Source organism: Hypanus sabinus, chromosome 5 (genome assembly GCF_030144855.1).
Source record: "Hypanus sabinus isolate sHypSab1 chromosome 5, sHypSab1.hap1, whole genome shotgun sequence".
NCBI classification, from domain to species: Eukaryota; Metazoa; Chordata; class Chondrichthyes; order Myliobatiformes; family Dasyatidae; genus Hypanus; species Hypanus sabinus.
This window is the reverse complement of record NC_082710.1, coordinates 152152312-152173635: the sequence shown is the minus strand read 5'-3', so window position 1 is coordinate 152173635 and position 21324 is coordinate 152152312. Positions and strand designations below refer to the sequence as shown.

Sequence of the window (21324 nt, the reverse complement as noted above, 5' to 3'; positions counted from 1 at the left end):
GGATAAATCAAAGATTGTGCATATCATGGGGCTGTTACGAAGGGGTGCCTTGGCTTGGGGAACCGCGATATAGGATAACCGACTAGAGGTTTGTTCCCCCACCCCACCTTTGTCGCTGAAACGAGGAAAGTCTTCGAACAATCCATTCGCGGTTAGGACGCCACGAAACGGGGCATCACGTGATGACGTAGGGTCAAGACGTTGGGATTCCAGCTCCCTTGCAAAAAGTAATGAAATAAGGTTTAAATGAAGAAGAGTTAACAAATATCTAGTAGAAACTACTTACAAGCAACTCAGGATTATCTTTTGATATGGCTCCTAAACTGAAACAGAAGAAAGCTACTACTTCGAAGACTGTGCAAATCAGCGGGGAAAAAGGCCTAGCCGTCTTGGCGAAGCCTCGGACTCAAGTTGGATCTTCTCCCTACGAAGTGCATGGCACTTCTGATGTTGCGGGAAAAGAAATTGCAGCAATGTCGGCGGTCTCTAAGAAGAAACGGCAAGAACAATGCATGCGCGTAAGTATGCATGAACAGATGTTAACAAAAATACAAGCTTTAACTATGGTTGGAAGTGAAATTGAAAGTGAGTCAGAAGTTGAAACAGACTCTTTGGGAAATCCAGAAGAAAAAGAAGAATAGAAGGAAGAGATTGAAGGAGACATAAAAGATATCCTGATACTTATAATCAACAAATTTAAAGCTATAAGAACAGATATGGTGAATGAATTTAAAGCTATAAGAACAGATATGGTGAATGAATTTAAAGCTATAAGAACAGATATAAGAAGCATACAGAATACACTTGACAATGTGGTGGAAGAATAAAAGAAGATGGATAATAAAGTTAGAGATGGAAGTAAAAATAGAAGAAAACACAGAAAGAATAGAAAAGATAGAATATGATGAGCTTGCCTGGACAGCAGAAAGAAAACGGATGATGGAAAAAATGGATGTGCTTGAGAACTCTAGTAGACAAAATAATATTAAAATTGTTGGTCTTATGGAAGGTACAGAGGGAAAAAAATCCAATAAAATTCTTTCAAAAATGGATTCCGGAAATTTTGGAATTGAAAGAAGGAAGTCAAGTAATTGAAATTGAAAGAGCACATAGAGCTTTAAGACCACGACCTCAACAAGATCAAAATCCGAAATCAATTTTGATAAAATGTTTAAGGTATCAAGATAAAGAAATGATCTAGAAGGCAGCTACTCAAGGTGCTAAAAAGAGAAATGGGCCATTGATAGTAGAAGGGAAAAGAGTTTTTTTTTTATCCAGACATAAGCCACGATCTGTTGAAGAGACAGAAGGAATTTAATCCAGTGAAAAAATCTTTATGGGAAAAGGGCTACAAATTTTTATTGAGCTATCCAGCAAAATTGATAATTTTCCTGGATAATGGAGGAAGAAGATTCTTTGTTGACTACCGGAAAGTGGAGGAATTTGTACAAGAATTACCTGATGCCCGTGAAGAGGACTAAATAATTATAGAAATGAAATGGACTAATGATGAAGACTGAAATAAGGTTGGACCTGATGGACATTTATAAGAAAAAAAAATGGTCGAGGAGTATTAATTGAGAGTAGAGACATTAATCTTTTTTTTTCTTATTGATATATTTTTCTTTTTTTATTTTGCGGGGGAGCTGGGGGATCTCCTGATCGATAGCTGCGAATTTCACGTGTACAATCACGGCGATTGCCATGACCCATAAAATGCGGGGGGGGGGGGTAATGTTGTGTTCTTTTTATTTGCAACATTAGTGGGGGGGTATTTTGTTTTTTTCTTATATTAGTTATCTTTTTTCTAGTTTTCTTCTTTGCCTGGATGATTGGGGAGACACTCATAGCAACCTGGGTAATTTTAAAGAATTCCCAAGGTAATATGAATGATTAATTTACTTAATTTTTTAAGTTTTAGTGTTAATGGAATCAATGGACCTGTGAAAAGAAAAAGAGTTTTAACATATATTAAGAAAATGAAAGGAGATATAGCTTTTTTATGCAAGAAATACATTTAACAGAAACAGAACATAAGATATTAAAGAGAGATTGGGTTACAAAAGATAGGATTAAATACATAGGTCCTTTGAAGATAAAATTATAGTAATTGGGGAAAGTAAAAAATAAACATCAAAATTATTTTGAACTCCATGGAACATGTGGGGATCCTCCGATATCCAGGCAATCTTTCTCTTTCTTTTTTCTTTCTTTAGATAAGGGTTAAGGGAGGGGGAGGGTTAATACAAAAAAGAAGGACACCACAAAACGGTTGCTTACTCTCATCAGGCTTTGCGAAATATGGTCAGGTATTCCATTGAGTTCTGGACCTTAGCCGCAGACTCCGGGTGGAATGTTCAGGCCCTATGGGAGGTGTTTTGACAGGGCCTCTCAGACAAGATAAAGGATGAGTTGGCCACAGGGGACGACATGGACTGTCTGGACTCTCTGATCTCGCTAGCCATTCGATTAGATGATTGACTTCAGGAGCGTCAGAGAGAGAACCAGTCGCCCTGCTCCTCGGAAGCCCACGGTCCACCTTACCAATCTCAGCCAGCTGCTCCCAGTGTGTTCTCCTACTAAGACCGTTTCCCCCCCCCCCCCCCGGGGGAGGAACCGATGCAGCTGGGACGGAACCGTCTCGCCCCGACCGAACGAATTCGGAGGTGGAGTGCTGGGGATTGCTACTGTTGAGGCTAGCCAGGACATTTCCGGGATACCTGCCTTCAGTGGGCCAAAAGGGAGGGCTCACTGGTGAAAAAGGGAGCTCCAGTGAGCCGAATGATAATTCCTTCATCACCCCAGACTCGGATACAGATCCGGGCAAACGTGAATTACCAACAAAAATCCCCGTCCCTATCCGCTTTGGTGAATTTTGGTGCTGAGGACAATCTGCTGGACGAAGAGGTAGCCACCCAGGCCGGAATACCTCGTGAGCCGCTAACCACCCCCCTGGAGGCCCGGGCCTTGGATAGAAAACTGCTGGCTCGGGTGACCCACTATACACCACCCTTGACCTTGATCTTATCCGGCAACCATCGGGAGGAGGTGCGATTGGGTCTCATTCATTCACCTCAAGCTCTGGTAGTACTAGGGTATCCATGACAGACTCAACACAATCCCCATTTCGACTGCCCTATCGGGAGGATAGCTGAATGGAGCCCGTCTTGTCATGCTAACTGTCTGCGGTCGGCCCCGTCTCCCAGGGAAGCTACCACGACCCCACCTGTTTTGGAATCCCTCGACTTGTGCCGCGACCCCACAGAGTACAATGTCTGGGGATAGGTGTTCAGTGAACAATGGGCCCTTCCCCTGCCTCATATGATTGTGTCATCACCCTTTTCCCCGGGGCCTCGCTACCCACCAGTCGCATTTTTAACCTATCCCGACCAGAGAGAGAGGCCATGGAGAAATACATTAGCAAGTCCCTCGCGGGGGGCATTCAGGCCTTCATCCTCCCCAGTAGGCGCCGGTTTCTTTGTAGAAAAGAAGGGCAGGACGCTTCGCTCTTGTATCGATTACAGAGGCCTAAATAATATAACCGTTAAGAACAAGTACCCTCTATCCCTCATTAGTTTGGCATTTGAACCACTATATGGAGCCACCATCTTCTCAAAGCTGGACCTTCGCAATGCCTACCATTTAGTCAGGATGAGGGAGGGGGATGAATGGAAGACGGCCTTCATATACCTCTGGGCCACTTTGAATATTTGGTCATGCCATTTGGCCTCACCAATACTCCCGCTGTTTTCCAAACCCTGATCAATAACGTACTGAGGGACTTAATCAATCGGTTCATATTTGTTTACCTTGATGATATCCTGATACTTTCTAGCAGCTCCCAAGAGCATGTACACCATGTCTGGCAAGTCCTCCAGAGACTGTGGGAAAACCAGTTATTTGCAAAGGTGGAAAAATGTGAGTTCCTTGTCCCTTCAGTGAGTTTCTGAGGCTGTATCATTGAAAGTGGGCTGCTAAAAGCAGACCACGAGAAGATCCGGGCAGTGGAGGAATGGCCCAGACCCACAACACGCAAATAACTTCAACAATTCCTGGGATTTGCAAACTCCTACCGCAGATTCATCAGAGACTAGAGTCTCTGCTGGCCCCCGTTATCTGGCTTACCTCAACTACCACACCTTTTTGCTGGGACTCTGAAGCGATATCTGCATTCACCGACCTGAAAAGGCGATTCACCTCTGCCCCCATCCAGGTCCTTCTGGACCCATCCCATCAATTAATCGTTGAGGTGGACGCCTTTGGTATATTCAGACCACCAGGCGATTGAACTCCCACCAGGCCCGTTGGGCATTGTTTTTGGTCAGTTCAAGTTCACCCTCATGTACCGTACGGGATCCATGAACGGGAAGCCCGGTGCGCTATCCCTCCAGCATGACTCCACGGATGACGCCTCCAGGCCAAAGACTATTCTCCCACCATTCTGCGTAGTGGCCACCCTCACTTGGGAGATCGAGGCTAATGTAAAGGAAACTCAGTGGGACGACCCCGACACTGGCAACGGACCCAGCGATTGCCTGCATGTGCCCGTCTCTGTCAGGTCTCTCATTCTCCAATGGGGGTACACATACCAGTTCGCCTGCCACCTAGGGAGTGATCATACCCTGGCTGTCCTGAGAAAGCACTTTTGGTGGCCATCCATGGAGAGGGACATTCTGGTGTCTTGGCATGTTCCATCTGTGCCCAGGTCTCCCTCATCGATCATCTGCAAGTCTACTTCGTCCTCTACCTGTCCCTGGTCACACATCGCCCGAGATTTCGTCAATCCCACCCCCACCATCCCGCAGAAAAACACTGTCCTCACCGTGGCAGACCGATTCTCTAAGGCGGTGCACATTGTGGCCCTCCCTAAACTCCCTTCCTCAAGAAACCGCATATCCTCTCGTCCGCCTTGTCTTCCACCTCCACTGAATCCCCGCGGACGTTGTCTCCGATCGAGGTCCCCAGTTTATCTCACAGGTGTGGAAGGCCTTCTGTTAAGCCTTGGGTGCATCTGTCAGCCTGTCATCCGGCTTCCACCCCCAGACAAACGGGCAGATGGAATGGGTCAACCAAGACCTGGAGGCGACGCTACATTGTGAAATGGCAAACAACCCGTCGACCTGGAGCGACCACCTCCCATGAGCTGAGTACGCCCACAACTCTCTGGTGAGCTCTAGCATTGGGACGGCTCTGTTCGAGTGCTCCCTTGGGTACCAACCTCCACTGTTCCTCACACAGGAAGAGGAGATTGCAGTACCGTCGGTTCGGGACCATATTGATCGGTGCCTTAAGATGTGGGAGGAAATATGCACGGCCCTACTCCGATCAACAAATCGAAATAAGAAGACAGCTGACCGACACCGGACTTTGGAGTTGGAGTACCAACCTGGGTAGATGGTGTGGCTTTCCTCCAAGGATATCCCACTCAAAAACGAACATAGGACACTCGCCCCTCCCTTCCTGGGACCATTCAAGGTTGAAAGGGTTATCAATCCCACAGCGGTCTGCCTAAAGCTGCCAAGGTCCATTCGCATCCACTGAAATTTTCATGTGTCTCCGTTAAAGCTAGTCTCCGTCAGCCCTTTGTGTCCCCCGGCTGACACTCCCCTACCTGCCTGTATCATCGAAAACCATCCGGCATATACCGTCCGAAGACTACTGGATGTACGCCGTAGGGGCAGGAGTCTCCAATACCCTGTAGACTGGAAGGGTAAGGTACGGAAGAGCGTTCCTGGGTCACCAGCTCCTTCATCCTAGACCAGGGGTCAGCAACCCACGGCTCCAGAGCCGCATGCGACTCTTTCATCTCTGTGCTGCGGCTCCCTGTGGCTTTGGAAAATAAATGATGAGTATTTAATTAAAATGTATTTTATGTTAGTTTGTTAGTTTTTGAAATGTAATTCTAAATTTGAAGATCATGGTGATCTTGTACAATCTAAATAAAACTTGTTTTTTGTCGCTATTAATATACGTCACCACTGCCAATGCCTGACAGCCGCCAGTGTGCAATTTTTAAAATTTTTCGATCCAAGGTAGGCTAACTATGGACAATTCTAAAAAAAGAAAAGTGACTGAAGAAAACAGAATGTTTAATGATACGTGGGCAGATTCATTTGCTTCCACTGCTGACGAGACTGGTTTACCGGTATGCTTAATATGCAATGAGAAACTAGCAAACAACAAAAAGTTAAATGCCGCAAGACACTTCCAGAATAAACACGCAGCCTTTGCTCAAAAATATCTGGATGGAGATGAGAGAAAAAAAACTGTTTCGGAACTGATGCGGAAGGTTGATCTGAGCAAAAATCATTTCAAGAAGTTAATGAAGTCTGGAAAATCAACTACATATGCTAGTTTTGTTGCCGCTCAGGAAATAGTCAGGCACGGGAAGCAGTTTACAGATGGTGAATATATAAAAGAATCTTTCATTAAGATTTCAGAACATCTATTCACGGACTTTAAAAACAAGAGTGAAATTGTGCAGAAAATCAGGGATATGCCCCTCTCTGCAAAGACTGTCAAAGACAAAACCATAAAAATGGCAGAAGACATCATAAGACAGTAAATTAAAGACATAAATTCAGCAGTGGCCTACTCGATTGCCTGTGCTGAGTCTAAAGACAAAGGTGATATTGAACAAATAGTGCTGTTCTGCCGGTATGTAAACTCTGCCGGGCCACAGGAAGAAATGATTGAGTTGATACCTCTAATAGGCCAAACACATGGGTAGGACATCTGTGAGGCTGTCCTGAATTGTTTAAGAGCCAACGAAACAAAGACAACGCACCTGGTGTCAGTAGCTACTGATGGGGCACCAAGTATGACAGGAGTGCACAGGGGATTTGTGGCTTTACTGCAGAAATCGCTGGACAGAAAGCTGCTGACTTTTCACAGCATCTTGCACCAAGAGGCACTGTGCGCTCAAACATTTCCTCCGGAATGCACAGAAGTAATCGATGTTGTCATTCAGAATTTCAATAAAATAATGGCAAAAAGTTTAAATCACCATCAATTCCGTTGATGATGTGCTGGAAAGCGCAGATTCTGATCTCTTGCTGCACAACAAAGTCCGGTGGCTGTCCAGAGGGGAGGTGCTGAAACGCTTTGTCGCGTGTCTGGAAGAAGTGAAAACTTTCCTGGGCAGCAAAGGCTCACCTTTCCTGAGCTAGAACAGCCAGAGTGGCTGGAAAAGCTACACTTCATGGTAGACATGACAGCGCACCTGAAACACGCTGAACACAGCTCCTCAGGGGAAAGGACACCCAGCCCTGCACATGTTGGAGGATGTTTTGGCATTCGAGCGCAAGATGACCATGCTTGCCAGAGATTTACCGAAAGGCACATTGTCTCACTTCCCTAATTTGAGAGAGTTCAAACAAGCTCATGACATGATAACTTCGGAGTATTTACATTCTGCAATCATCGCAATGCAAACATCGTTTGGGAAACGCTTCGGTGAGTTCAGAGAGGAAAAAAAAAACACATTACTGTTTCCCGGTCACTCCCCTCAGCATTGATCCATCCCTACTGAATACGACTGCATTGGCAGGTGTGAGTCAACCTGATCTTGAGGTGGAACTGGCCGACATAGCTGACAAAGACATATGGGTGTCCAAGTTTAGACGCTTGACGCAGACCTTGAAGATGTTGCCTGTCAGAAGGCCGTTCTTGCTCAGAATCACAAATAGAGTGATATTGAAAACCTCCCCAAATCGGACAAACGTGTTCGAAACATGGAATACTATCCCCGACATTTATGTAAACATTAAAAAGTATGCACTTGGAGTCCTGTCAATCTTTGGATCCACATATGTCTGTGAGCAGGTTTTCTCCAACATGAACTTTATTAAAAACAAACATCGTGCATGCCTCACAGATGACAGCTTGCGATCCTGTGTAAAGATGAAGGTGACGTCATACAGCCCTGATGTGCAGATGCTGTGCGCTGAGATCCAGGAGCAGAAAACCCATTAACAAAGTATGATAAATATTTTAATTGCCTATTATTTTACGTATATTCATATTTTTTTCATTGTTCAGTTAAATAGTCCTTTTATTTTTCAGGTTGACAGCTGGCTGACGTTATGTTTGGTTTGCTGCTGGCGGTCAATTTAAGTTCGGCATTTTTGATAAATACAAGAAGGACTCAAATAGGCATTCAGTATTTTACTTAAAAGTATCCTTCAACCCAACGTCTTTTTTTCGGAGTTCAAAATGTTTTTGTTGCATGTAGAAATGCAATTTAGTTTTCTCTGCAGGAGTTAATCGATTTCATAAATGCAACACATTAGTTTGTTTATACATAGCATAATGGCAAAAAAGCGTTGTATGCAGTGTTATTTCATTTTAAATGTCAAACGGGTTTTGTGGTTCCCAGTGATTTCTTTTCTGTGGGAAACAGGTCCAAATGGCTCTTTCAGTGGTAAAGGTTGCTGACCCCTGTCCTAGACCCTTCCTCATCCAAGATTTTCATTGGGACCATCCAGACAGACCTGGAGGCTCCTGTTGAGGGAGGGGTATTGTCATGGTCCCTTCTGGCAATCGCCCACCTAGCTATTTACCTCAGGAATTGGGCCTCAACAACCTCGGCTAGTTTCAATTATTCCCAGGTTCCACTAACTACAAGCAGCTGCTTTCCATCAGCAAATGCAGTATAAAAACCCTGTGAGCACAACAAGGAGCTGCCAGTTTGTTGGTTGACTCCAATGTGAGTAACCTTGTCTCATGGTTCTTAGGACTACCAGTTCTAGGTCAAGCATTGCTCCTGGATACTGACTCCATGCTTGGTACGTTAATAATGCCTCCTGACTCTGCCTACACGCTGTTTTCTGCATTTGGGTTCATTCCACTGCCACGTCCTTGCAACAATTGAAGCTTTATAACCCACTGGTGAGGCCTCAGGTGGAGTATTGTGAACAGTTTTGGCCCTTTTATCTAAGAAAGGATGTGCTGATATTAGAGCAGGAGCAAAGGAAGATCAATTACATTCTTCTGGGACTGATGAATCTCATGGAATTCATTGCCATAGGTGATTGTGCCAGCCAAGTTATTGGACATATTTATGGCAGAGGTTGATAGGATTTTGTTTAGTCAGGGCATGTGTGGGTATGGTGAGAAGACAGGAGATTGGGGCTGGGAGGGACATGTATCAGTTAGGATGAAATGGTGATGCAAACCCAATGGGACAAATGGTCTTAGTCTGCTCCTATGTCTGATGGTAGTTTATGAGCTTCCAATCTTGTAGCTTGAACTTAGCCGCATGCTGGCAGTGCAGAAGACCAAGGGCAAATGCATCCCAGTGGGAATGCAAGGAGATATGAATTGACTTGTGAATGGAAGTTTGAGATGGCCATTGTGGATGGAGCACAGATGGTCAGTGAGGTAGTTGCCCAATCTGTGCCTGGTTTCTCCAATATAGAGTGGGCCACATTGACAGAGGATCTCTGCCTCATCAGGAAGGCCAGTTTAGGTCAGTGGATGATGGAAGTGTTGTAGGAGCAAGAGTTGTATTTCTGGAATATGGAGGAATTGGATAAAGTAGGTGGCCATGCAGAAAGTGATCTCTATTAAAAGCAGAGTGATGTGAGATCAGGGAAATGTGATAGGTTGTGTGGTTGTGATGGATGGATATGATGAATGATATTCTAGATGCATGGGCCGATATGAAAGATGAGGAACAGAAGAACTTTGCTTGTCTGTGACGAGGCTGTGCAGGGAAGTGTGGGGGGGTGGGTGGAAGGAGATGTCACTGAGGAGTCACTAATGTCAGACCATTGGAAGCCACACTTCTGGAATAGAAAACCATCTCTTAGAATAGATGTGTTAGAGACTGAGAAACCAAGAAAGCCATGGTATCACTACACAAGATGGTGGGAGAGGGTGTAGTCTAGGTAGATGATGGATCCTTTGTGTTTATAGTAAATGTTAGCTTTATGTTCATCTTCTGAGATGATCTGGATGGAGGGGAAATGTATCAGAAATGTTCTTTGTGAATTTGAGTACTGAGAGGGTTAGTAGGAAAATTGACAAAACAGGTGTGCTCCATACCAAGATAGTACCAATGCAGTTATTAATGCTCTACCGGAAAAAAAGGGAGTGGAGCTAGCAATAAGCACTCTACCAAGTTGCTATCAAAAAGGGATACATAGCTGGTGCTCATGGCTTCAGTTATTTTTGTATAAAGTGAGAAGAATGTTTAAAAAAAAGTTTGTCTTAATTTTTAAAAACATGTTCTGCTGGGTGGAGGAGAGTGTCAGTGGCAGATAACACTCTCACATAATGTGGCTGTTAGCTCAATGCTATTACAACCTGGTGTTTTGGAGTTCAATTCTAGCACCACCTATAAGAAGTCTGTATGTCCTCCTTATGGAATGTGTGGGTTTTCCTGGGTGTTCTGATTTCTTCCCACAGTCTAATGATATATTGGGTATGTTAATTTGTTGTTGCAAATTGTCCTGTGATTCGTTTAGAGTTGATCATATTTGTCAGGTGTTGCTGGGGCAGCATGGCTTTAAGGGCCTACTCCATGCTGTATTGCTAAATAAAATAAAATACTGTAATTGAATAAATAATGTATAATAAAAATGGTAGGTCTCACTTAAGCATAATGTGATCTAACTTAATCAGCGGAGGTTGATATGGAAATCTGTGCTGACCATTTGCACATATCCTGCAATAACTCATTTTTCTCTTGATATTCCCAAGTACTACACCCAGATTTCACCACTCAGTTCCACACTATGGGCAGGATACCATGGCCATTTAACCAACCCATCTGAATTTGGGATGTCTTATTCTCTGAATATATTATTTTAAGCTATTTCCAGTCACTGTTCACTAACATATTTCTATTGTTTTGTTCTCTCTAGAGTCTCACTCACTGATCTATTACTACACTCTGAATCATGGGAATGCTGATCTACCTGAGTATAGCATTGTTGGTGTCCTGGATGGCTGTGAGATCCAGTACTATGACAAAACTATGGAAATGACAGTCCCAAGACAAAGATGGATGGCAGCTGCATTTGACAAGTCTTATTGGGCAAACGATACCATGACTGAACAGGGTTTCCATGGAATCTTAAAGGGGCAGGCTACAGAATGGCTGCAACAGCATAACACAACTACAGGTTAGTTCAGTCAATTGAATGAACTTGGAAGGTGGTGTAGGTCAATGCAAATGAATATTAAGAAAAATACAGATGCTGGAAATATGAAATGTCATGAAATAATAGTTGTATGGCTGCGCTATGGTGCACTAGGATTTTGAAGGTCAGACATAACATAGCTTGGGCAATTGGTTTACCAATAACTCCGACTGTAAGTTGTGAAATTCATTCTGCCACAGCTGGCATTGACAGTGGTGTTGTCTAACTGATTATTTTTCATAATGTTGCTTTTATCGTATGATATTTGTGTATTTAGTAAATTTTTACTGAAATAGTAATTAACTCTGGACATATTGAAAAAGATTCATATCTGCAGCAAATTATTATTGCATGGTCACAAGTTCTGTCAACCTTCAGATCTATATTAATATAATTTTAATGTCAATAAGATATTCATTGAATTATTATCAGGAACAATATCAATCATGTTTCCTTTATCAAATGTACCATTTTTATGTTCTATTCACGGTAGACATTTAATCTACAGCAAAATTACATCTGATGGCTTGTAGAGCTATTAGTTTATAGCTCCAGTTACAAAAGCTCAATGCTGCCCTCTAATGCTACCTCTGGAGTTTGCATTTTCTTCATGTGACCATGTCGCTGCCTTGCTTTCCTACAGGTCCCCAAAAGCATGCAGGAGAGTAGGTTATAAGTACAAGATTTTCCAGATGCTGGAAATCTAGAGCAGCACACAGGACATTCTGGAGAAACTCTGCAGGCCCGGAAGCTTTTATGGAAATATATAGCAGTTAACCTTAAGGGCTGAGGCCCATCATCAGGGCTAGAGAGGAAAGATGCCAGAATAAGAAGGTGGGGGCAAGGAGTACAAGCTTAGAAAGTTGTAGATGAAGACAGGTGGGTTGGAGAGTGGAAGTGAAGTACAGTAAGAAACTGGGAGATGATAGATGGAAGAGGTACAGGGCTGGAGAAGAAGGAATCTGAAAAGACAGAAGAGTGGTCCTTGGGGGAAGAAGACCATGATATCAAAATTGAAAGCATATTTATGATAAAAAAATTATAAATTACATAACCTTGTTGTTTGTCTGTTTACAGGCAGCCACAGAACACAAAACCAGAAAGAACCCAATTTTAAAAAAACCAACACCCAATATGCAGAGGAAGAAAGAAAACACACAAATCAGGCAAACAATAAAACTCTCAACAGCATTCAGTATTAAAATTAGCCCATAGGTTTGATGCCTGGAGTAGGTTCATAGACTTATTCTCAAATCATCACACAGTGGGGCAAATTGTCACAAAGCTCAGACATGAAGTCCGGAGAAGGGCACTGCCTCAGTGCTGAGGACAGTAAAGCAAATGTCACAGAGTAAATGTCTAAACTGAAAGACTGAATCCAGCTGTGTTTGGTGACCTCCACTGATGTTTTATCATTTTTGCCTTCTGATCAATTGTGGCAGCATGCTCACTTGAGCACCTGTGTCATATTGAAGCATTGCCCTGAAAGGTTTTCTGTACTAAACAGTAAATGACACTGGCAGCTGGAATGCAGTGTTCACAGACCTCTGATATCCCAATGCACTGGCACTGTTGAAGCTGCAAGGCAGTTGACACATCCTAGAGATCATACCAGAGTAAGCATGCCAAAAGCACAGACCTGGAGTTTTCTGATTCATGGCCAGGGGTGTGCATGTGTTGGAGGTCCTGCTGACCAGGCTTAGTGAGGCAGGGAAACGAGGAGGAATTGTGCACCTCTGCCTGGATGAATTTGGACTATCAGACATTTTAGCCAGCTCGCTATAGTCCTTCATACATGCATTAGTGGGGGTAATGTGAACTTGATCAAACATTTACGGCATGAAGGGCTCTTTAAATATTAAACAAGGATGGTGATTTCCCAGAAGAGATTGCAGGTGGTCCATTAGTTCTGAAGGCTGAGCATCCCCCAGGCATCTGTTTGGTATGCTCGAGTCCAATAAGTCCCAAGTTTGTAAAGGGTGAGCTTTCAGGCTGGTATTCAATTAAGCTCACTATTCTCACAGCTGTGGAACTACTAAGTGATGCTATTACAGTATGTTAGCAACGTCTGGTGTCAACACAGAGGTCAGGCTTCAGCTTGCACAAACTAGGCAGCAGCATTTCACTCCCAAAACATTAGCTGATGTGATGCATGTGCTGATGTGTGTTCAATAACTCTGGAATAGTCCAACAGCATTGGGGTCACCAGTTTAGGTTTTCAGAAATAAAACAGCAGAGGGGTTTAAATTTGAAGGAAAACTGAATCAACTCATTATTGTCCTCCAAGCACTGAACATACTGCGCAGCAAAAAACTTGATGTAATTGGGTTATCATGTCAGACCATCCTTTTAGATAGAATGCCAGCTCAATGTTGGTGGTTAATTATGCATGTTTCACTGAATACATTACCCTACAGCGCCACTTAAAACTGCAAGCATATATAGGGAAAATGAGGTGTTGCTCCTCAACCTGAGTAGCCTCATCATGGCAGAAACGGAAGGCATGGACTGACATATGAGAATGGATATAGAAATGAAAATAGTTATTTACCAGGAAATCATGCATTTTGCAGATGGAGCAGAGGTGCTTGAGAAAGCAGTCCCCAGCTATTTGGAGTCTCGCTAGTGTAGAGGAGGACACATTGGGAGCATCTGATACAGTAGATAATCCCAAAAGGTTCAGGTGATGTGCGGTCTCATCTGGACGGACTGTTTGCTGCCCTGAATGGAGGAGAGTGAGTATGTCAATAGGCATGTTTAGCACTTCTGCCCTTGTAGGGATATGTGCCAGTAAACAGATTAATGTGGAGGCTTGAGTGAGGTGGCCACTCTCAGGTAGGAGGAGCAGCACCTCATATTCCTTCTGAGTAGCTGCAAACCTGATGTCATGAACATTGATTTCATTAACCTGGTAGTTAATTCCCCCCCCTCCCCTTCCCTCTTCTTTTCCACACACTGGCCTCTTATCTATTCTCCACACCTGCCTATCACCTCCCTCTGGTTTCCTTCTTCCCTTTCTCTCATGGTCCACTCTCCTCTCCTATCAAATTCGGTCTTCTCTAGTCCTTTACCTTTTCCACCCATCACCTTCCCAACTTCTTTCTTCATCCCTCTCCCTAATCCTCCCGGCTTCACTATCTAGCTTATTCTCCTTCCCTTTCCCAAACCTTATTCTGGCATTTTCCCCCCTTCGTTTCCAGTCTGAATGAAGGATCTTGGCTGGATAGGCTGACTGTTGATTCATTTTCATAGATGCTGCCTGACCATCTGAATTACTCCAGCATTTTCTTTATTTTGCTGCAGGTCAGTAGGTTAATTAATGACTAAATTTCCTCTAGTGTAGTCTGACAGGCTAAAGGACATATTATTGGAGGAATGGAATTGTTCAATCAGATAGCTTGGATCCAGTGGGTTGAATGGCCTCAGACTATATCATATAAAACATGGACAGACTGTTATCCTTGAGGATTTTTTTTTAGTTTGGGCAGCAGTACAAAATTAATTTCATTACCCAATCACTTTGTTTTAAGTGTGAAAGTCAGGTAATTTATGCTTTGGGTAGCAAAACACATTCCCATGTATGAATTATTCTGAAAATAAACCACAGATGTGGAGTAGCAGTTATTAATGATGATGCTGCTTCATATTCCAAAAACCTGAGGCTAACTCTGCCTTCTGATTCTGATGTCCATTTTACCAGGTTAAATGAGCACTGTTGATGTACAGAGTTGGCAGGCATATGAGTGAAATAGGTGGGATAATATCATTGCTTTGAGCCAGCTTCAACTTGAAGCATGAGATGAACATCTTAGATGAACATCTTTGAAGCATGAGATGAACATCCTAGATGAACATCTTTGCTTTCTTGTATCATTGTTTTTTGCAGGAAAGTCTTTTTAAGTGCTTTATGACCTGATGAACCTATGATTGCATTGACTCCCTCTGCTTGAGGAAATGCATGAGCTTTGCTTTCTTTAAGAAGATGCCATTCAGAAGAAAGACTTTTAAGTTGTCTGCTCTATTCTGTAAATTATGCACATGAGGGAATCAATAAAACTTACTGTGACACTGTTAAATTATGTGTCTTATTGGCACAGTTTTCACACTGGTTAAGCTCAGTGAATTAACAATCCATATTGCATCATCTTTGTTGATTATGGAGGGAACAGTGACAAATGATATTTCAGTCATTAAAGAAAATTGTATTGGCATTGATATAGGATTGCAGCATTTATTCCTGACTGACCTTGGTGCCTGCTTTTCACTATCTCCCATGTAACAAAGTTTATTTCATGTACTTGAGTCTGTTCCCAGTCTTAATATGAAAGGATTACCTCTGGAGTTGAGCATTCTCCATGGGGCTGGAAGGGGGATGATAGTGTTTTGACTTGGGTGCTCATATATTGTCCAGATGTAATAGTAAATGAATACTTAATTTTCTTTCAGGTTATCACTACTTACAAGGGCAGTTTGGTTGTCAGCTGAACGAAAACAGTCCCAATATAGGGATACTGAAGTTGGCTTATGATGGAAGATACATACTTAGCTTTGATAAAGAGAAACTGGAGTGGATTGTACATGATCCAGTATTTCAGTCCTTCAAAAAGAAATGGGATAAAAATGTGAAAATGAACCAATATTTCAAGAGCTTTTTAGAAAAGGACTGTGTGCAACTATGCAAGAACTATTATGCAGTTGGAAAAGCATACCTGACCCGAAAAGGTGAGTTCAGGGCAGAATGCATTGTTTTGTCATAGTATGCATCGAGTCATGTTTCTTTATTACTTATAACCTGCACACACCCATTAACTATTTCCTTATGAGTGAGAAGGAGATCTGGCATACCTTTGCAATGTGGGCTGAAATTGGATCATCTGGAGGAAACCCACTCAGTGACAGAAAGTGTGTGGAAACTCCATATGAATAGCAAAGGCTGTTGTCCTTCATGAACTGTGGCTTCCGTTGATGGTAGCTGAAAGAACAGCTGATGATATTATATCTACATCATGCTCTTCCATTCTAACCACATCTCCTCTTTGGCATAGCTTGCCCTGGAACTTGCCTACAACTCCTCTAGTCTTTCAACACTTTCTGTCATATTCAACAGGATTCTACCACTATCCTTTCTCCTTCCATTCCCCATTCAGTCTTTTACAGTGTTTATTCCACGTGCAAGTCTGTGGTCTGCTGCATTGACCCCACAATCACTCAACTCATCAGGGCACATGCAGCACATATCTTAAATCTTTCCTTCTCACTGCCAATGGACAGAGGCTAGAAGGATTAATGCACTTCCAATCATGTAATGGATATAGGACATAAAGCCAAGAAACCTACACCAAAGTACCAACCCTTTGACACACAATGTTGTGCTGACCTTTTAAACAACTCTAAGATGAATCTAACTTGTCCCCCCCCCACACAGCTCTCCATTTTCTATCATCGATGTAGCTACCTAAGAAATTATATCTAATATGTCTGCCTCTACCACCATGTTTCATGCACTCACCACTCTCTCATTTCTTTCCACTGACATCCATCCTGTACATTCCTCCAATTGCCTTAAAGTTATGGCCCCTTATAGCCATTTCCACCCTAAGGGAAAAATCTCTGCATATTCCTTTGATCTGTACCTCCCTCTTCCTCATGTATACCTCTAACAAGTTGCCTCTCATCCAGCTTTGTTCCAAGAGAAAAACCCTGGTTCACTCAAACTATCACTATAAGACAAGTGCTCTAATTCTGGCAGCATCTTGGTGAATCTCCCTAACACTTACATATCCTTCCTGTAATGAGTTGGCCAGAATTAAAAAGAAAAATCCAACTGTTGTCTAATAATCAGGGTTTTATAGAACTGCAAAGTTGCTTCATGTCTCTTGAACCTATTTCCCTCACTGATAAACTCCAATGCACTTGTACACCTTTTTACCCTATCAAATTTTGTGAGATCTTTGAGGGATCAATAGGCATGGACACCAAGATTCCTTCACTTCTCCATACTGGTAAACACGTTGCAACTGTATTTGCCTCCAATTCGAATTTCCAAAATGAATCACTTTGCACTATTTTGGGTTGAACTCCATCTGCACTTCTGAACACAGCTGTGCATCCTGTTAATGTCCCATTGTAACATGCATTACGTCAATTTTATGTACTATCCACAACTCCGACTTCTGTGTTATCTGCAAATCTACTAACCAAGCTTTTCTCTTCATCCAATTCATTTATAACAATCACAAAGAACAGGGGTGTGGCAAGCCATTTCTGAATCCACGACAAGTTTTACAACATCCAAGGCCTCCCGAATTTCTGAGTGACCTTTCTGAAGCCTTATCAAATACATTAATACATTCTATATACACCACTTCCGCTACATTACTTTTATCAATGCTTTGTCATATCCTTAATCAATTCAATAAGGCATATGAGATGAGGCTTGCGCTCACAAAGCTATAAGGCCATAAGATACAGGAGCAGAATAAAGTCATTCAGCTTATCATGTTTGCTCCACTATTCCATCGTGGCTGGTGGCTGATCCCAGATCCCACTCAAACCCAGACACCTGCCTTCTCACCATATTCTTTGATGCCCTGACCAATCAAGAAATAATCAGCTTCAGCTTTAAATATACCCATGGGTTTGGCCTCCATGACTGTGGAGACAGAGCATTCTACAGATTCACTACTCTGGCTTAAAAAAAAACCTTCCTCCTTAACTCTGTTCAAAGCATTGCCCATTAATTTGAGGCTGTGTTCTCTAGTTCTGGATGCCCCCACCATTGTAAACATCCTCTTTATCCATCCTATGTAAACCTTTCAACTTTCGATAGGTTACAATGAGTTATCTATGCATTCTTCTAAATTCCAGTAAGTATAGACCTAAAGCTGCTATAGACAAATGTTAACCAATTCATTCATTGAACCATCTTTGTGACCTCCTCTGGACTTTCTCCAATGACAACACATCCTTTCTGAGAGATGGGGACCAAAACTGTTGACAATAATCCAAGTGCAGCCTGACTAGTGTCTTATTAAGGTTCAGATTTATCTCCTTGCTTTCATATTCTATTCCCCTTGGAAATAAATGTCAACATTGCATTTGCCTTCTTTACTGAAGACTCAACCTGTAAGTTAACCTTCTGGGAGTCTTGGATGAGGACTCCCAAGTTCTTCTGCACCTCTGATGTTCGAACATTCTCCCCATTTAGATAATAGCCTGCACTATTGCTCCTTTTACTAAAATACAGTATCATACATCTCCCAACACTGTATACCATCTGCAACTTTTTAACCCGTTCTTCCAACTTGTCTGAGTCCTGCTACAGTCGCATTGCTTCCTCAGCACTACCTATACTTCCACCTTCCTTTGTATCATGTGCAAACTTTGCCAAAAAGCCATCAATTCCATTATCCAAATCAATGACAATGTGATAAGTAAGTCCTGATATGGGTCCCTGAGAAACCCTACTAACACTAGCAGCCAACCAGAAAAATTCCCTTTTACTCCCGCTCAACACCCCCTGCCTATTAACCATTCGTGTGTCCATGCCAGTAACTTCCCTGCAATGCCATAGGATTTTATCTTATGATATCTCATCAAGTTCCTTCTGAAAATCTAAGTGACACCCACTGCCTCTCATTTGACCACCTGCTTGTTGCTTCCTCAGAGTCTAACAGATTTGTCAGGCAAGGTTTCCCTTCACAGAAATGATACTGACTTCAACTTATTTTAGCGTCACTCTCCAAGTTCTCTGAAACCTCACCCTTGGTAACAGACTCCAACACTTTTCCATCCACTGAGGTTAGGCTAACTGGCCTATAATTATCTTTCTTTTGCCTTCCTCCGTTCTTAGAATGGAATGACATTTGCAATCTTCCTGCCCTCCAGGGCCAAACCAGAATGAAGTGATTCTTAAAAGATCATGATCAATGCATCTGTTACCTCTTCATCAACTTCTCGCAGATCTCTGGGATGTAGTCCATCAGGTCCAAGTGACTTATCCACTTAAGAGCTTTGAGTTTGCTCGCGCTTTTTTCTTTGTAACAGCAATGGCACTCACTTCTGCACCCTGGACCATGGGCAAACTGCTAGTGTCTTCCACAGTGAAGACACATGCAAAGTATTCATTAAGTTTGTCTGTCATTTCTTTATCACCAATTACTACCTCACCAGCATCATTAACAAAAATCTGCAAATGCTGGAAATCCAAAGAACACACACAATGCAGGAGGAACTCAGCAGGCAGGCAGCCAGCATCTATGGAATATATATTTTAAAAAAAAAAGTGCAGTTGACACCTTGGGTTGAGACTCTTCAGCAGTACTAGAGAAAAATAGATGAGGAGTAGATGTAATAGGTGGGGGAGGGGAAGAAAGAAACAAGGTGAAACTGGGAGGTGAAGTGATGAAGTAAAGAGCTGCGAAGTTGATTGGTGAACAAGATAGAGGTCTGCAGAAGGAGGAGCCGGATGGGGAGAACAGAAGACCATGGAAGAAAATAAAGTAGGAAGGAGCATCAGAGGGGGTCATGGGCAAGCAAGAAGATGAGGTGAGAGGGAAACGAGCTTGGGGAATGGAGAGAGGAGTGCATCACCAGAAGTTCAAGAAATAGATGTTCATACCATTAGTTTGGGGGCTACCCAGATGGTATATGATGTGTTGCTCCTCCAACCTGAGTGTGTGCTCATCGTGACAGTGCAGGTAGCCATGGATTGACATACTGGAATGGGAAGTGAAATGAAAAAAGATGATCACTGAGAAGTCCTGCTTCTTCTGTTGCATGGAGTACAGGTGCTTTCTATCTTCATTGGGTTGCATTGATATACAGGAGGCCACCCCAGGAACACTGAATTACACTATATGACCTCAACAGGCTCGCAGATGAAGAGTTAACTCACCTGAAAGGACTGTTTGGGGCCCTGAATGGTAGTGAGGGAGGAGTTGTTGGGGCAGGTGTAGCACTTGTTCAGCTTACAAGGATAAGTACTAGGAGAGATTCTAGATGGGAGGACAGTGATGGTGGAGGGGAAATGGTTGGGTCTGATGTCCAGATAGAAACAGTTTTGAGGCATTCCTGGTGCAGTATGGATGTGTATAGGGACTGGACCTCCATAGTAAAAATGAGATTATAGGGGACAACAAACATTCATTTCTCCCCACTGATCTCCCTCCTGGCACTTATCATTGCAAGCAGAACAAGTGATCAGTGCCTCCTACGTGTTCCTTTACTTTAAGCTCCCTAATAAATCTGGGTTATTGCACAACAGCCAATCTACAATGGTCTTCCCTGAGTAGGTGCAAGCCCAAGCTGCTTTAACAAACCATTTCATAGACATTGAACAGAAGTAGTCCCAGTTTTCCAGAAATCTGAATCCCTGCCTCCACTCCAATTCTTCAGCCACACATTTACCTACCACCTCATTCTACTCCTATCATCATTGATGCATGGTACAGGCAACAATGCCAAGATTACTACTCTTGAGTTCCTGCTTCTCAGTTTTATCCCTATCTCACTCTGTTCTTTTATCAGGATTCCCTCCCTTTTTTCTGCCTATGTAATTGGTATCTGTTTGTACCATGACTTCTGGCAACTAACTGACTTCTGGATAGCTGTACTGACTATCCCTAATCAGAATATTTTAGATGGGAGGACAGTGATTGTGGAGGGGAAATGGTTGGGTCTGATGTCAAGATAGAAACAGAGTTTTCAGGCATTCCTGGTGCAGTATGGAGGTGTATAGGGTCTGGACATCTATAGTAAAATCTGGTGTAGAGCAAACAACCTGTCTCTTAATGTAACCAAAACAAAAGAGATGGTTGTTGACTTCAGGAGGGCACAGAGCAATCACTACCCACTGACCATTGACGGCTCCTCAGTAGAGATCGTAAAGAGCACCAAATTTCTTGGTGTTCAGCTGACGGAGAATCTCACCTGGTCCCTCAACACGAGTTCCATCACAAAGAAAGTCAAGCAGTGTCTCTACTTCTTGCAAAGGCTGAGGAAAGTCCATCTCACACCCCCATCCTCAATACATTCTACAGGTGTTGTATTGTGAACATCCTGAGCAGCTGCATCACTGCCTGGTTCGGAAATTGTACCATCTCGGATTGCAAGACCCTGCAGTGGATAGTGAGGTCAGCTGAGAAGATCATTGGGGTCTCTCTTCCTGCCATCATGG

At 42.9% G+C, this 21324-nt stretch overlaps 1 protein-coding gene across 1 annotated transcript in view; it reads left to right on the top strand.

The window, feature by feature from the left end:
- Positions 1-4358: 4358 nt before the first annotated feature.
- The window catches only part of LOC132394788 (major histocompatibility complex class I-related gene protein-like), a 31024-nt gene continuing 14058 nt past the window's right edge, over positions 4359-21324 (top strand). Inside the window, 4 exon segments of the mRNA XM_059971195.1 lie at positions 4359-4977; positions 8736-8786; positions 10869-11129; positions 15594-15869. Of these exon segments, the coding sequence (XP_059827178.1) occupies positions 4359-4977; positions 8736-8786; positions 10869-11129; positions 15594-15869 (1207 nt within the window).